The sequence below is a fragment of the Bos mutus genome, chromosome 10 (assembly GCF_027580195.1).
Source record: "Bos mutus isolate GX-2022 chromosome 10, NWIPB_WYAK_1.1, whole genome shotgun sequence".
Classification (NCBI taxonomy): Eukaryota; Metazoa; Chordata; class Mammalia; order Artiodactyla; family Bovidae; genus Bos; species Bos mutus.
The window spans coordinates 61303788-61322417 of record NC_091626.1 but is presented as its reverse complement, the minus strand read 5'-3'; the positions used below and the strand labels follow the sequence as shown (position 1 = coordinate 61322417).

The window sequence follows — 18630 nt, the reverse complement described above, 5'->3', positions numbered from 1 at the left end:
GTCCTTAATGGAACCTTCATCCATGCCCGTTGAGTCTTCTCAATTTTCCCAGGTCTTTTAGTTTCTAGTGGTTTCCTCTGATTTTCTCTTCTGCTGTTGCTGCTGGTATTCTAGGCTGAACTATATCATCAGTCGTTTCACCTATTTTGGTTGTGGTCTTTAGTGAGACCACATCTTTTGGTTCCTTACTGTTCTGAACTTACACTATACCAATCCATTAATTCTGAATAAACCTAGGTATCCCGTATATACCAAGAAAGGCTGCAGGAATTCATATAACAAAGCTGACTGCTATAAATTCATACTCTTGCTAAGGGTCTTTGCTGTTGTTCTCAAATCCTTTTATTCTTCTCCTGGGTACTCCCTGATATGTTGTTGCTGTTGTAGTCACTAAGTTGTGTCCGACTCTTTGCAACCCCATGGGCTATAGGCTACCAGGCTCCTCTGTCCATGAAATTTCCCAGGCAAGAATATTGGAGTGGGTTGCCATTTCCTTCTCCAAGGCATCTTCCCAACCCAGGGATGGAACTTATGTCTCTTGCATTGGCAGGCAGATTCTTTACCACTGAGCCAGCAGGGACGCCCCACTCCCTGGTGTACTCTTCACAGTTGTGATTCCTGATCTCACCCTCAGCCCCCTATGCTACTTTAGGCTTAGTCAGCAGATAACTATATTCTTTGTTTTACTGAGAAGATTGAGACCATCCAAAGTGAGCTAGAAACTCCCATCTTCATCTTAAAATGCATTTACATCATCATGCAATCTATACAAAAAATTTCCTATTGTTTTCAAGAGTAATTCTACTACCTGCATCTTCGACCACCTCCTATCACCTCTACAACCTTGTTTCACCAGTTATACTTCCTAGACTGTAGTACCTCCTTGCAGTTTGCCCTGCAAGCAGAAGCCACAGATTGTGCCTCCTCCTTTTCCCAGCCATAAAAAACCCTCCAATGGTTATGAATGTAATGAGAATAAAACCCAAATTTCTCACAATGGTCTATGATACAGTCAATGGCCTTCAGTACAGGCAGGACTAACTCCCCAAGGGAAATTGTGAGAGGCATTTTTTTTTAGCTGTCACAATTATTGGAGGGCTATTACTGAGACTTAAGGGGTAGGGGCCTAAGGGTCCTAAATGTCCTGTAGTGTATAGGAAAGCCCCACACCATGGTGCATTCTCCTATATCTATATCCTGTGAGGTCAACCATCCTACCAGATGTTCATGTAAGCAAAAATAAAATCTGTTTGTAACTAGTTGAGCCTAGAACCTCCTCCATTTTATATGTAAATACAAACTACTTTTGGCACATTTTTACTCTAAGATGAATTCTTGAGTGCAGCCTTAGTGAAAATTGAAGACCACACTGTATTTTGCTTAAAACTTTAGCCAGAGTTTTAAGGACATGGGTTGAAGCACCAAATGCAATAAACCTGTACTGGTCTGCATTTACTTGTCACATTGAAAATAATTTTACATATTAAGTTGCAGTTAACTTTGTTACATCTTCACATGTTGTGGTAAGTAAATTTTATCATATTGAGACATCTATTATATACCATATTTTTCTATTATATAATATTCCTTTTATTTCTTTTTTTTTACATTTTAGTTAAGAGTATTGAATAAGGTTATATGATTTCCTATTTTCATTTCACATAATAAGGGAAGTGTTAAAACATATTGTTAAAGTAAGGAGCAGTGCGTCTAATGGCACTGATCCTCACTGTCCAATATAATTTAGCCCTTGCTTACCTCTGGGACCTCATCAATTACAACCTCTGTCTTCCTTCATAGCTTTCCTTATTATTCATATTTCAATTCAACTGACATGGCCTAAAACCAATATATTTTAAATAGACCTTCCCTTAACAACCTCTTCCTGTATATCCCACTGCTCTGTTCTATTTTCTTCATGTCAATATAGGAGATTCTTCGTTTACACTCCCATAGAATGTAAGTTTCATAAGGGCAGAAATCTTATCTACCTGGTTCATTGGTATTTCCCCCATCTAGAACAGTACTGGACACCCACTGAGTACTGTGAAATATGTTGAACATGTGAAAGCATCATTTGTTGGCCAAGCATGTAATGGAGACTCCTTGCAAGGCATGGACAGAAAAGAAAAACCATACACTGTGGCTGCTCTCAAGGGCAAACAGTCTTGTTGGACAGTTCTTAAATTTTAGAGCACCATATGAATTGCCTGGAGATTTTGTTAAAATGCAGATTCTGCTTCAGCAGGTCTGGGGGGGGCCTCAAATCTTGCACTTCTAACAAGCTCCCAAGTGATGCCAACATTGCTTTGAGTAACAGGTTATGGGATGACTAGAAAGATGGATGTGAGGAATCCTGAGCACTAGTGAGAGCAAGACTTGTTGAAATGGTTCCTCACTCTGCTGGGGAGCAAAAGAGTTCAGTCTGACTGAAGCAGAGAGTGCTTCACAAGGTGATGCCAGAGGAGTAGACATGGGACAGGGTACACGTCATAAAGGCTTTCCTTGCCATGATAGGAATTTTGACGCCTTCACCTTTAGTTCACAAAATGCTCTAGTTTTCTATATGCTAAGGGAAAACACACACACACACACTTTTTTTTTTTTTCTTATCCTCGTTACAGCTTCCAGTTTCCAGTCTTTTCACTCTCATTTCAGTTCAGTCACTCAGTCGTGCCCGATTCTTTGCGACCCCATGAATCGCAGCATGCCAGGCCTCCCTGTCCATCACCAACTCCTGGAGTTTACCATGTCCATCGAGTTGGTGATGCCATCCAGCCATCTCATCCTCTGTTGTCCCCTTCTCCTCCTGCCCCAATCCCTCCCAGCATCAGGGTCTTTTCCAATGAGTCAACTCTTCACATGAGGTGGCCTAAGTATTGGAGTTTCAGCTTCAACATCAGTCCTTCCAATGAATATTCAGGACTGATCTTTAGGATGGACTGGTTGGATCTCCTTGCAGTCCAAGGGACTCTCAAGAGTCTTCTCCAACACCACAGTTCAAAAGCATCAATTCTTCAGCGCTCAGCTTTCTTTATAGTCCAACTCTCACATCCATACATGACTACTGGAAAAATCATAGCCTTGACTAGATGGACCTTTGTTGGAAAAGTAATGTCTCTGCTTTTGAATATGCTGTCTAGGTTGGTTATGACTTTCCTTCCAAGGAGTAAGCGTCTTTTAATTTCATGGCTGCAATCAACATCTGCAGTAATTTTGGAGCCCAGAAAAATAAAGTCTGACACTGTTTCCCCATCTATTTCCCATGAAGTGATGGGACCGGAGGCCATGATCTTAGTTTTCTGAATGTTGAGCTTTAAAGCCAACTTTTTCACTCTCTGCTTTCACTTTCATCAAGAGGCTTTTTAGTTCTTCTTCACTTTCTGCCATAAGGGTGGTGTCATCTGCATATCTGAGGTTATTGATATTTCTCCTGGTAATCTTGATTCCAGCTTGTGCTTCTTCCAGCCCAGCATTTCTCATGCATAGAAGTTAAATAAACAGGGTGACAATATACAGCCTTGACGTACTCCTTTTCCTATTTGGAACCAGTCTGTTGTTTCCTGTCCAGTTCTAACTGTTGCTTTCTGACCTGCATATAGGTTTCTCAAGAGGCAGGTCAGGTGTTCTGGTATTCCCATCTCTTTCAGAATTTTCCACAGTTTATTGTGATCCACACAGTCAAAGGCTTTGGCATAGTCAATAAAGCAGAAATTGATGTTTTTCTGGAACTCTATTGCTTTTTCGATGATCCAGCAGATCTTGGCAATTTGATCTCTGGCTCCTCTGCCTTTTCAAAACCAGCTTGAATATCTGGAAGTTCATGGTTCATGTATTGCTGAAGCCTGGCTTGGAGAATTTTGAGCATTACTTTCCTAACGTGTGAGATGAGTGCAATTGTGCGATAGTTTGAGCATTCTTTGGCATTGCCTTTCTTTGGGATTGGAATGAAAACTGACCTTTTCCAGTCCTATGGCCACTGCTGACTTTTCCAAATTTGCTGGCATATTGAGTGCAGCACTTTCACAGCATCATCTTTCAGTATTTGCAATAGCTCAACTGGAATTCCATCACCTCCACTAGCTTTGTTGGTAGTGATGCTTTCCTAAGCCCACTTGACTTCACATTCCAGGATGTCTGGCACTCTCATATATTGCCAAACTACACAAAACAGTCCACACCTGCTGTTTTCATGCACTCACCCTCTCCATTCATTCAGTTCCTTAGAAGGCTTCTGTTCCTTCATCTCTACTAAACAGCTCTCTTGCGTGTTATCAAGGATCTTCTAATTCCCCTCATTCTAGCTTCCCCTGTAGCTCTGTGACCCAACACATCACTGACACTCCCCACAGGCCACTTTGCTCTGTGCTCTCTCTTCTAGCTCTCAGTCCCGTGATTCCCCAGATCCCTCCCATCACCAGGGGTTCCAGGGTCCCAGGTCTTCTTTTCTATAGGAATTAACTACAAAACTGCAGCTGTACCACAATCCCTGTTCCAAATTTACCACCGGTTTTTCTATTAGCATTAATGAGTCTCAAATTTGTTTCTCAATGTTGTTTACCAGATTGAGTAGTGGGCCTCACCCTTTCCTTCAAAATTCATAACACTGAAGGATAGTGGGCACATAATTTGCAAAATGACTCCTCTTTCTTCTGTCATGATTCTTATATGTCTCCCAAAAGTCCAAGTCATAATATTGAGTGAAGCAAGAGTGACCATAGGTATATGCTCTGAAGATTAAAAAAGTCTACAGAGGATCTAAATATGCTCCCCTATGAGCCAATGATTTGATACATCGTCTTCTCATTTTGCAAAATGAACGTGTCCAGAAGTGATCTCGTCTGAACTTTCTCATATTTCTCCTCTCCATTAAGACCTTTCTTGCCTCTCTTGCCCTCAACTCTCTCACATTCAGTAATGACAAATCTCATCATCCAACCTTAGCTTTCTGTCTAATCTTTCTCCCTTCCTTTCATTTCTATAGCCACTCTTGTATTTAAGGTCCTCGTTACTTTTTGCCTGAATGCTGATTACACTTGTATTTCCAGTCAATCAAATTTCAAAAAAATCTCACATGATAGAAAATTAAAAATAGGTTTCTCAATGAAAAATATATTTGTTAGAGTGATCGCCAAGTTTGTAAACTAGGAGAGACCTACAAACCTATTTTGGTTAATAATCAGCTTTGCATTATACAACTTTTAATGAAGTGTTTCAAGCACTTACATCAAGGCTGGAAATTAGGATGACTCCTCTTTTAAAATAAATTCTAAGCTTTAATCTTTTGATTCCTTTTTACAGAGGACAAATTAATGACTTCTCATGAAAATATTCTTGATCAGCTGAATAACTTCACTATTTCAAATTCTTAAAGGATTTCTGCACTAAAAGAATGGAATTATGGACACAAGTTCTTAAATTACTGGAATATCTTTGTAACTGAATAATTGATGGAATGATGCCAGATGACAAAACAGTCACCCTGAAGAATCTCTATAGTTTCTGCACAACATTATAGTACTATAGAAATCTACATCTAGAAGCTTATAAATGCAAAATAATTTTAAATCCTTTTTAAATGCCTTTACAAATAATTATGCATCACTTTGTATTTTATTGCTTTAAGAAGTTAAAAAACCTATAGAATTTAACATGCATATTATACAAACCAATCTCACTCTAACATTTAGCATTAACATGGGCTGAACCTACTACCAGATAGGCTAAAGGCATAAAAGAAAGCTTCACAAGGAACAATGCTTAATCTTAGAAGATACTTGAAAAAATAAAAATAATTAATAATAAAGACAATAAGAGAAGGAAAAGACCATACTTATACTGTCAAACTACAGAAAACATTTTATTTGATTTTGGTCTTATCCAATTATGAAAGAGATCTTTGTTGCAAGTATTACGCCAAACACAGAGAAAATATGAATGGTATCTAATAATAAGCTAATGCATTGACTAAGGATTCCCCCATCAACAGTGTCCTTCAGTGGCAAGAACATTCACTCCATTCCCCTGTGGGTTTTTGCTTAAAGGGTTATTTAGTTTACTTGCTTATACAGAGTACACTTGAAATACAGAATAAATGTATCTATTTGCATATACAGAATCAATGTTCCTATTCTTCAAGAAACCCCAGTTTTATTCAGGACAACAATGCACCCAGCTAAAAACGGATTTCTCTGCATTCCTTACAGCTGAATGTGGCCTGACACTAAAATTCTGGCCAAAGAAAAGTAGGTAGTATTTCGGGGTGGGATTCTGGGAAAATATCTCAAACAGGTGACAGATACTGTGAGACACTATTTTAAAGACACACACACATTCACACAGAGAAGTGATAGAGATGATAAATACTTACTTCTGGGACACAGTAACTCTAAAAAGCCTAGGTCAAGATAATACAAACATATGTATGATTATACCAAGGGGTCAGTAGACTAGATAACAAAGCTGCAAATTTTTGCTCAAAATTTTATTTCTTGTAAAATTGTACCATAAAACAAATAGAAACATATGCAATTACTAAGTTTTACTTTAAGGTTTTTTGTTGTTTTTTTTTAAACATACATCTTTGAGAAGATTTCTTTTACTCCCTGCACTTCCACTCGAACCTGATGCCTCTAAGCCCTTTTGAAATAACTGTTACAAAAATAAGAATCAGAGTTGAGCTTTTAGAGGCCCCAGTAGAAATTCTATCAAGTAAAATAAAAACAAAGAAAATGGACAGAACATTTTCCTCTGTAACAACATTTCCTTCTTCTTTTAGTGTCCTACTTTATTTCTGTAGCCCATTTAATCTACCTAAACAGAATCACTTACTCCTTTAGCACCACTGGGCACAAGCAAAATCTAAAGAAAAACCCAGAGCTGATGGAAACCTTTAATGGTAGAAACAGAAACCCACTGCCTTTTCTCAAAGAATGGGCGATAAGATGAAACTAACTCACTGTCACATGCCATGTTTTGGTATTTGTGCATTACTTACTAAGAAAACAACAAAAAACAGCTGACTTGCAGTCTGCACATTCATGGAGACTTAATTTTCAGTTGAGAAAAGAGGCTCAGTGATTCCCCCTTTTATAGAAGAGCAGGTATTTGTTATCAAATGCCTAGATTTAACTCAAAATAAGGTTATGCATCTATTCCAACACTACTAGAGAATCTTTTCTAGATTCAACTGACAACTTCAGGTGTTATTTTTTCCTATGTTTCCAGTAGAATATAATGTGGACCTAGACATAATAAGCATTGTCTGAAAACTAAGGTCATTTCCATCATTAAACTGTCTACAAATAACAAATGCTGGAGAGGGTATGGAGAAAAGGGAACCCTCCTACACTGTTGGTGGGAATGTAAGTTAGTGTAGCCGCTATGGAGAAGAGTAAGGAGGTTCCTCAAAAGATTAAAAATAGAATTGCCATATGATCCAGTAATACCACTCTTTGGCATATACTTGGACTAAACCATAATTCAAAAAGATACATGCACCTCTATGTTCACAGAAGCACTGTTTGCAATAGCCAAGACATGGAAACAATCTATATGTCCAGTGACGAATAAATAAAGATGTGGTGTGTATACACACACACACACATACACACACACATGATGTATACTCAGCCACAAAAAAAGAAATAATGTCATTTGTAGCAACATGGATGTAACTAGAGATTATCATACTAAGTAAGTCAGGAAGAGAAAGACAAATACCATATGATATCACTCATATATGGAATCTAAAATACTGCACACATGAACCTACCTACAAATCAGAAACAGACTCACAGACATAGAGAATGGGCCGTGGTTGCCAAAGGGGAGGTGAGGAGGCAGAGGGATGAACTGGGAGCCTGGGGTTAGCTGATGCAAACTGTTACATTTAGAACGGATAAACAACAAGGTCCTACTAATACAGCACAGAGAAATATATCCAACCTCCTGGGATACACCATAATAGAAAATAATATTAAATAAAGAATGTGTATATGTGTATAACTGAGCCTCTTTGCTATACAGCAGAAATTAGCACAACATTGTAAATCAACTACACTTCAATTAAAAAAAAAAAAGAACAAAACAACAACAAAAAAAACCCTACAGGTCACTTAAACTTATAATTCACTGCTTGCTGCTAACCTAATTTCTTTTAGGTTCAAAAAATCTCTTTCAGGCTGATTTGCAATGCATATTTGATCCTTTTAAATAAGCTGATAATTTTAAAATGGTAATTTAACTAAATACAACAGAAAACTGAACAAAGCTAGTATGGGGAGATAAACCTACAAACCTCTATCATTTCATCCAGTCAAGTATCATTAAGTCATTTGTAAAGTGTGTCCTCTAATGGAAACTTAAAAGGTAAAAGTAACAGTTGATTTGTTAAATGTGTTGTTACCTTTCTAACCAACCAAATAATAAGAGTAAAATGGAAAACACTATAACTGTAAAACTCGAATTAGTCTTTAGTCACAAGATTTTCTTTCACTGCCTTTTTTATACATTACTACTAAAAATTATGACAAAATTTTAGCTTGATTATTTCAATAAAATGATTTTCAAAGTTTTACAGGGGAGAAAACTGGTATATACCACTTCAAATTATCATCACCAGTAAAGGAATACAATGAATTCATGTGACTTCTGAGAGACCTGACGATTAAATGTAACGTGCGATCCTAGATTAGATCCTGCACCAGAAAGAAAAATGTTTTTTCTTGTGTTATAAAGGACATTATTGGGGCAACTGATAAAATCTGAATACTGTGTGTAGATTTGATACAGGCATTATGTTGATGTTAATTTCCTGAATGCCCTTAGTTTTAGAAAATACATATTTAAGTATTTATGGGTACCACTTAAGTATAAGGGGTAGCATATTACCAACTGATTTCCAAATGGCTGAGAAAAAAATAACAGAGACAGACAGATAAAGCAAATGTAGTAAAATAACTAACGTGGGGAATCTGGTTGAAGAGTATATGAAAATTCTTTGTACCAGTTTGTGTAACTTTTCTATAAGTGTAAGATAATTTCTAAATTTAAAAATAATTAAAAATAATAAAAGGTAAATAAAAGATTAACTAAAATATAAGGGATGATGGAAGATCAAATTATAGATAGCCATGATGGGTAAAATTTTAGTTTAATTATTCATGTGCTTAAATTATTATTGCTAACTTTTATCTAAGGAACTTGGACTACTTCATATATATATATATATACACACAAATATATATGAAAAATAAAATACATTTTATTTTACTTACATTTTAGGTGGAAAAAGAGACATGAAGAAAAGCTCCCAAAATGTGGCAGGTTGATTATGGAATGGAGACAAGCAAAGCGTGACTTTAAATTGATAACATAGTATGAAGATGCAATATAGCTAGACATACCAGAAGGTAATCATTTACCTTGCTCTATTGTAAATCACTGGCTCATTTTCCTCCTGCACAGTTGTCAGCATATCCAAGTCATGGAATATTTTCTGCATATAGTCCAAATATTTATATCCTGAAGCTCTTTCTACTATGGCTGCCAGTAGGGTATAGCCAAAAGTTGAATACAAAAACTGACTACCTTGAGACATCATTGCAAAGGGGGAAAAAAAAAAGTGCTTCATTATTATTCAAAAACACGCAAAATATTTTTCTACTGAAAACTGGCATATTTTTAAAACTAGAATATTTTACTAACCATTTAGGTGAAGATCATGAATGATATATTAACAAATTTAGTCAACTTTGCAATGGCCCTGCTTATTTCATGTCTCAAACACAAGCATGTTAATAAAATGATCGATATATTTATTAGTTTTTTTGTTTGTTTTTTGTTTTCTTCGCCATGCCCCAGTTGGGATTTGAACCCCTTGCCCCTTGCCATGGAAGGGTGGAGTCCTAACCATTGGATGTCTAGGGAATTTCCACAAACCACTTTTAAAATGAAAATGGAATACAAGGACATAAACCTACAATAAATTTAAAGATAAAGTGGTTTTGGCAGGCATCATACCAAAAAATACACAAAAAATTATTTTTATAGAGCAGCTTTTTGGGAAATAAAATCAAGCTGGGGTATGCTAATTTCTTTAAGAAACGAATGCATAAAACAAATTGAACAATTTAATTAAATACTAACAAAATAAAAAAAATTAGCAATGCTTCATCATGCAAACTTTGGTCCAAATTTTATTTGGAGGGCTATTCCAACACCTTATTTTTTCCATGAATATCCTGATACTGAGAATCCATTAAATGTCTAGGTAGCCTCCAGTGAAGTTAAAGCAAACAACTAACGGCCTGAATGCTAGGCTTTGTTAAGAACTATAGACAACAAAGGCAAGCACGTAACAAAACCATACCATCATCAACCACATTGAATGCACTCAGGATGGTATCATTTTGGAGTTTCTGAAAATTAATCATTCAATAATGATGATTTTGTAAAAAGAAGAAATTAACACTCACCAGGTTTGAAGAACAAAGGGTCATTTTTAAATAATCTTAGAGATTCAATTGAATTTTCAAATTTTTCTTTCAAATATAATTCACCTTGTTCAAAATCATTCTTTTTCTTGCAAGGTTTTGAATTTCGGCCTTTGGTTTCATTATCTTGCTCTACCTTAGCTTTCGCAAAGTCATTCTTTTCGTTACTTTTGCCGCCTTTTTCTTTTAACTCTTTTTCTTGGTCAGATTCCATCATCCCTTTCATCATCTTTAAGGCTTTATAAGCTTTCTCTTCTTTCACCTTTTTCATGTCCTTTTCATAATGACGAATTCCACTTAAATGGGAAATCAATAATCTTGTTGTGACAGACACCTAACAGTAAAAACATGAAAATTCAACTACGGTATTAAACTGCATAATAAAAAGTCAGTAGCCTTGGAATAATGTTCCAGCAATATTTTCCATTTTAAACTGCTGCTATCATGTACGCATCTTTAGCCTCAAATTTTAGAAAAATATCCAATCAGTTATTACCAGGAGAAAATAAAACTTTAATCCATTAACAAAATTTAAAAACAAATCAAAGAATCTTATGAAAGCTTTTAAACCACTTAGACGTCATTAGAAAAAGGAACTATGAGCTTCATTACCTTTTCACCTTCATATTCTTTTTCTGGGAATTCAGGAACATAATGTTGTACTGGAATATCAAGATCCAGTTTCCCTGCTTCCCACAGTTTGGCAATAGCAACCATAGTGAGGCTTTTGCTGATACTGGCAATTCTCATAACTGTCTCTGGCTTGCATGGTACACGGTTCTCAACGTCAGCATAACCTAAACCTTTGGGAGAAAAAAGCAAAAAGTCATAATAGGTCTCATGGTCAAAGGAGTCTTCAAAAACTGAAATAATACTATCTTAAAACATTCCATGTGCTTATCAAAAGAAAAAGCTATTCCGCTTGCATAACTAATCAAAACTGAACATATAAGGGATGAGTCTTAGCAATACTGACAACTGTAGGCCTAACAATTTAACCTTATAACAAGACTGAAATTGTACCTTGTGCAAAACAGTAATGTTATGATTCAGTTACTAATGCTTAGCTTATCTAAACAATTTGTTTATTCCATATTTTAAATAAATTACATTCTTTAAGGAAAACATCATTGTTCTTCAGATTATATTTATTCTTGATTTTTTAGTGAGTTTATACAAAATCCCTAAAAATGATTAATAAAACAAATGTGAAAAGATGCCCCAGAAAACCAATCAAGCTAATCATCAATTAAATTCAGCTGCAGGTCAGAAGAAAACTAATGTACTCATGGGGTCACAAAGAGTCAGACACGACTGAACAACAACTAGTTTAAATAAAGCTCCTTCTAACCTCTGAGCCACCAGGGAAGCCCAGAAAATATTTTACGTTTGGTTTCATCTTCTGTAGGATAAAAGTGTGGCAATCTAAGATATATAAAGAACTTAGATCTGAAAAGAATGAAAAGGTATAATTATTTTCACCTGTAAATGTAGATTATGCAGAAAAATACCTGCATAAAAACAAGCCCTCACCTACAGAGCTGACATTTATATAATTTTTATTATAATATCTTTCATAAATGTTGATTGGGCTATGCTTAAACTTGGATAAAGAATCACTTTTTCTTTAAATTCAAAACCTTACTGCTCCTATCAACTTCTAAAAGTACTCCTTCCTTTAAATGATGTCTGAAACAACACTTCCTAAAAGCTGGGTTTCTAAAAACCTGCTGTGATGAGTTGGACCAATTTGTGCACAGTGGAAAAGTAAATCAAATTACAAAATTCTTTGATAAAAGTATCACAGAATGACTAGGAATCTATCTTCCCAAGTCGCTAGCTTTTTTCTGAAAATATAGCTGACACCCCTGTATAGTCAAAAACAAAAACAAATAAAGTAGATTGTAAACTCATTGAAGAAAAAGAATCATGTATATCCCCAGTTCTTAGTACTGTGCATTTTACACAACAGAGGACTCAATAAATCGACTGAATAAAAAAAGAAAACCACTACAGTCTGATGTTTTATTTAATCATAAGGGTTATCTACAAACGTGCAGTTAACAGACTGTTTTATACACAACTTTGAAAGCAATATCACTGATGAACATAGATGCAAAAATCCTTAACAAAATTCTAGCAATCAGAATCCAACAACACATTAAAAAGATCATACACCATGACCAAGTGGGCTTTATCCCAGGGATGCAAGGATTCTTCAATATCCGCAAATCTATCAATGTTATACACCACATTAACAAATTGAAAAACAAAAACCATATGATTATCTCAATAGACGCAGAGAAAGCCTTTGACAAAATTCAACATCCATTTATGATAAAAACTCTCCAGAAAGCAGGAATAGAAGGAACATACCTCAACATAATAAAAGCTATATATGACAAACCCACAGCAAACATTATCCTCAATGTTGAAAAATTGAAAGCATTTCCTCTAAAGTCAGGAACAAGACAAGGGTGCCCACTTTCACCATTACTATTCAACATAGTTTTGGAAGTTTTGGCCACAGCAATCAGAGTAGAAAAAGAAATAAAAGGAATCCAAATTGGAAAAGAAGTAAAACTCTCACTGTTTACAGATGACATGATCCTTTACATAGAAAACCCTAAAGACTCCACCAGAAAATTACTAGGACTAATCAATGATTATAGTAAAGTTGCAGGATATAAAATCAACACACAGAAATCCCTTGCATTCCTATACACTAATAATGAGAAAACTGAAAGAGAAATTAAGGAAACAATTCCATTCACCATTGCAACGGAAAGAATAAAATACTTAGGAATATATCTACCTAAAGAAACTAAAGACCTATATATAGAAAACTATAAAACACTGATGAAAGAAATCAAAGAGGACACTAATAGATGGAGAAATATACCATGTTCATGGATTGGAAGAATCAATATAGTGAAAATGAGTATACTACCCAAAGCAATTTATAGATTCAATGCAATCCCTATCAAGCTACCAACGGTATTCTTCACAGAGCTAGAACAAATAATTTCACAATTTGTATGGAAATACAAAAAAACCTCGAATAGCCAAAGCTATCTTGAGAAAGAAGAATGGAACTGGAGGAATCAACCTGCCTGACTTCAGGCTTTATTACAAAGCCACAGTTATCAAGACAGTACTGGCACAAAGACAGAAATATTGATCAATGGAACAAAATAGAAAGCCCAGAGATAAATCCACACACATATGGACACCTTATCTTTGACAAAGGAAGCAAGAATATACAATGGATTAAAGACAATCTCTTTAACAAGTGGTGCTGGGAAAAGTGGTCAACCACTTGTAAAAGAATGAAACTAGAACACTTTCTAACACCATACACAAAAATAAACTCAAAATGGATTAAAGATCTCAACGTAAGACCAGAAACTATAAAACTCCTAGAGGAGAACATAGGCAAAACACTCTCCGACGTACATCACAGCAGAATCCTCTATGACCCACCTCCCAGAATATTGGAAATAAAAGCAAAAATAAACAAATGGGACCTAATTAAACTTAAAAGCTTCTGCACAACTAAGGAAACTATTAGCAAGGTGAAAAGGCAGCCTTCAGAATGGGAGAAAATAATAGCAAATGAAGCAACTGACAAACAACTAATCTCAAAAATATACAAGCAACTCCTACAGCTCAACTCCAGAAAAATAAATGACCCAATCAAAAAATGGGCCAAAGAACTAAATAGACATTTCTCCAAAGAAGACATACAGATGGCTAACAAACACACACACACACACAAAGAAAGCAATAAATTCAGTCTTTTAAGAAAGTGGGGGTAGAAACAAGCCATCTTTAAGACTCCAATTTATTCATCAGAGTCATATTTTAAACCTTGCTATTCTATTCCAACACAGAATAAAGTCCAATTCTTTATTCTGTTAGACACTTTTCTGTAAAGTATGTATTCCACTTCATGGGCAAGATTTTATTCACCGACTGGCAGAAAACAAGCCAATAAATAAAGCTATTCTGAGCCTACCTTCTGACCAGACTTCTTTTCCATCTACAGAGACTCCAACTACGATGCCCGGTGCGCCCACCTCATCCTAAAAGCCAAGGGGAAAACACAGTTCAAGAGCACAGCTCAAAGACAGGCCGAAATCCGCCGCAGGTCCGCCAGCGCCTTACTCGAGGGCTTCTCTCGGCCCCGCCCCACCACGCCCCCTCAGCCCGGGCCCCGCCCACCTCGGCTCCGGCCGGCCGGGCGCTAACGGTGAGGGGGTGTGCCTGCTGGGCACCCTGAGGGGGAAGGGGCGGTCCCCGAGGCGGACCTTGACCTCCGCCCCGACTGGGGCAACCTCCCAACAGCTTCTGACCACGGCCGGGAGAACGGGAAACGGGAAGTCTTTCTCGCCACCAGCCGGCATCCCGCCGCCCGGGATGGGGTCCGCTCGCCCCGAAGGATAACCACCAAGGGGCCTCATTATTCCAGGGTTACGCCGGGGGTGGGGCGCCGCGTTCCCGGCTGTCTACGCCCCCGATCGCTCCACCTTGATCCTGTGCAGGAGGTCGCGGCTGCTGTCGATGGCTCTGGCGAAGTGCCTGGCGTGCGGCGGCGCCGGGGTCTGCGGAGACCACGGGGCGAGGGGCTGTTCCTGTGCCTGCAGCGGCTCGGCCTGAGGCAGCGCCTCAGGGTCGGGGGCCGCGGCAGGTGGCGCGGGGGATGCGCCCCTCAGCCCGCCGGCCAGCTTAACCCCAAGTGCCAGCCCCAGCCCCAGTCCGAGGCCCCCGACCCACCCGGGGCCGAGTGGCGGCAGCCCGGCGCGCTGATGAGCCGCACGCCGCCCACAGCCCCAGGCGCAGCCCCCGGTGGTCGCGGCTCTGGCCATCACAGCTGACAGAAGCCGGTACATGGTGTCTCTGGTGAGCCGGCGGCTTCAGAGATCCCACAGGCCGGGCTGGCGGCTGAGGCTCAAGGAAGGGATGGGAGGGAGGGGAAGGGAGGGGGGCGGTGACTGCGCTCAGACCCTAGCAGTCAAGGCACGATGGGCAGAGCGCCGATAGCATCGAGTCCTTCCTCTTTTCCTTTTTTAACTTTGTCCTGTGTCTTTCTCGATGTTTCTTCATCTTTCTCCGTCCCCTCCAGTTTCCCCACGTCTGCCTCCTCTTAGATCCGGTGTCGCCTCCTTAGAGAAGCGTTCGTAGGCCCCGTCCCTAGGAGCTCTCTCCACACCTGGAGCCCCAATGCGCACATCTCTTCAGTTCTGTTCAGTCGCTCAGTCACCGCCAGGCCTCCCTGTCCATCACCAACTCCCGGAGTTCACCCAAATTCATGTCCATCTAATCGGTGATCCCATCCAGCCATCTCATCCTCTGTCATCTCCTTCTCCTCCTGCCCCCAATCCCTCCCAGCATCAAAGTCTTTTCCAATGAGTCAACTCTTTGCATGAGGTGGCAAAGTACTGGAGTTTCAGCTTTAGCATCATTCCTTCCAAAGAACACCCAGGACTGATCTCCTTTAGAATGGACTGGTTGGATCTCCTTGCAGTCCAAGGGACTCTCAAGAGTCTTCTCCAACACCACAGTTCAAAAGCATCAATTCTTCGGCACTCAGCTTTCTTCACAGTCCAACTCTCACATCCATACAGGACTACTGGAAAAACCATAGCCTTGACTAGATGGACCTTTGTTGGCAAAGTAATGTCTCTGCTTTTGAATATGCTATCTAGGTTGGTCATAACTTTCAGTAACACTTAACACTTTGTTTTACTCAACTAATCTGATTTCTTACCAGGCCAACTTACTTTAGATCTTCAGCTCCTGCAACAGCACTGGGCACACAGCAGCAGCTCAGTAGGCAGCTCCTTTCCCCAGGACCCTTTTCCTCTCTTGTCATGTCTATTCTTTATGTCTCATTTCAGCTTCTTCCATTTCTCTGAGGCTCTTTAAAATCTCTTACTTCTGAAAGTCTAGCTTCACACCACATCAAGCATATAACAATATTGTTGTATCTAGGCCTCCACTCCAGTACTCTTGCCTGGAAAATCCCATGGATGGAGGAGCCTGGTGGGCTGCAGTCCATGGGGTCGCTAGGAGTTGGACACGACTGAGCGACTTCACTTTCACTCATTGGAGAAGGAAATGGCAACCCACTCCAGTGTTCTTGCCTGGAGAATCCCAGGGACGGGGGAGCCTGGTGGGCTGCTGTCTACAGGGTCACACAGAGTCGGACACGACTGAAGTGACTTAGCAGCAGCAGCAGGCCTAATATTAAAAAATATATATGCTGTTAAAAATTCTGTGAATAAAATTTGCACTTAAAACTTTTAATCCAAAAGTATCATGTAATTTGTAGTTAGCTATGATCTCTGACAGCTGTAGATGATCAGAGGTTCTTGTGAAATAAGAAACCTAACCTCAGGTTACCATAATATGTAAAAGGTGTATAATCCTAACTGAACAGTTAATGAGATGTTAATTTTGAAGATAATTAAGCATTCATTACTTCGGGATATATAATTATCTTTCATATATTACATATTATATATAGTATATTTAAAATATTGTATTTTTTTTAAGATAAAAATATTTAATATTATGTATTAAATCAAATTATTTAAATAATAAATATATTTATATATTTCCCAAGGATTTCTGAACGGTTGTAAACCTTAGCACTGGGGCAGCCTACACAATGTATAAAATGAGCCCGTCTTTCCTTACACGTGGAATTTGTAGAGAGAATTCACAGACTTGACAAGCTATTGTTAAGAGAAAAAGTTGTGAACATCTTGAAAAAGTGAAAGTGTTAGTCGCTCAGTCATGTCTGACTCTGTGACCCCATGAACTGCAGCCTGGTAGGCTCCTTTGTCCATGGAATTCTCCAGTTAAGAATACTGGAGTGGGTTGCCATTTCCTTCTCCATGGAGCTTCCTGACCCAGGGATCAAACCTGGGTCTCCTGCATTGCAGGCAGATTCTTCACCATCTGAGCCACCAGGGAAGCCCAAACATCTAGAGCCATTATTTAATTTTAAGGAAAAGGTAATAATGGTAACCACATCTAGTCAGAAGATCCTGGAGCTAAATAATTATACAGTGATGGGCTGTTTATAAAGCCTACAACCCTGAAGAGACCAGGTTATCCTAGGACCCAAAGGTTTTTGCAGTGAAATTCACTGAGGACCCTGGAGCACCACCTGCTGTTAGAGTGGACAGGGTGTACTCTGGCACCATGGTATTGGAGGTTCCTGTTATAGGGGACTCCACTACTCCAAGCACATCTCAGTGAGAGAGAAAAGTATAAAGAATGTAAAAGACAGACAATAGTGGTTACAATAAATTCTCATTTTATCATTCTTTTAAAAACTATACTATATATGTTATGCACTCTTCACCTCTCCTTGAATCAGAAGCACAGAGCCATATAGAGAGCAAAAGCCAAGATCCTCATGGACTTCTACCGTTTTAGAAGTAGGGAGAGGCCACTCAAAGTGTGGCTTCTGTGAAGGTAATGAAGAATAGATGTTCTCCATGGAAATCAAGGGCATGGGGTCCTTAAGAGTCGGACACGACTGAGTGACTTCACTTTCACTTTTTACTTTTATGCATTGGAGAAGGAAATGGCAACCCACTCCAGTGTTCTTCCCTGGAGAATCCCAGGGACAGAGGAGCCTGTTGGGCTGCCGTCTATGGGGTCGCACAGAGTTGGACACAACTGACGTGACTTAGCAGCAGCAGCAGTAGAAGGCAACTTAATCAAGCAGCTGGCAGACATGGTGGCAGGGTTTTTACTATCACTGTGAGCCAGGAGCCTAGAGCTCCAATAGTTCAGCTATCTCTGGATTGGGAGCAGAAAAAACCAAATAGAAGAAAAGTAAACCAGGAGACGGAAAAGGAGTGGGATGACAGGAAAAGGAGAGGACGGCAAAAGAAGAAGGAAAATTTTCCACTAAAAGTAAACCTGCAAACCAAATTTCTGAAACACATAAGGAAAATATTTTTAAGAAAGACTGGCACCAAAATCAGTGATTAAGGAGTGAAATCAGCTCAGGCAAATGAAAGCATTAAAATAATCTACAGGAAAAGAGAAAAAAGGGGAGACCTCTTTGGTGGTCCAGTGGATAAGAATTTGCCTTCCAATGCAGGAGACACAG

The 18630-nt window shown here is 38.8% G+C and overlaps 1 protein-coding gene across 4 annotated transcripts in view; it reads right to left on the bottom strand.

Moving 5' to 3' along the window:
- The window catches only part of LACTB (lactamase beta), a 70461-nt gene extending 54991 nt beyond the window's left edge, over nt 1-15470 (bottom strand). For 3 of the 4 annotated variants that reach the window (XM_070378043.1, XM_070378041.1, XM_070378040.1), the window contains exons 1-5: nt 15026-15467; nt 14515-14581; nt 11109-11299; nt 10479-10830; nt 9426-9591 (exon numbers count right to left, since the gene is read on the bottom strand). In XM_070378043.1, coding sequence (XP_070234144.1) covers nt 9426-9591; nt 10479-10830; nt 11109-11299; nt 14515-14581; nt 15026-15388 — 1139 coding nt within the window. In that variant the 5' untranslated portion in view covers nt 15389-15467. Of the gene's footprint in view, nt 1-9425; nt 9592-10478; nt 10831-11108; nt 11300-14514; nt 14582-15025 lie in introns of all 4 variants that reach the window. The other variant, XM_070378044.1, reaches the window with a different exon arrangement.
- Nucleotides 15471-18630: the final 3160 nt, after the last annotated feature.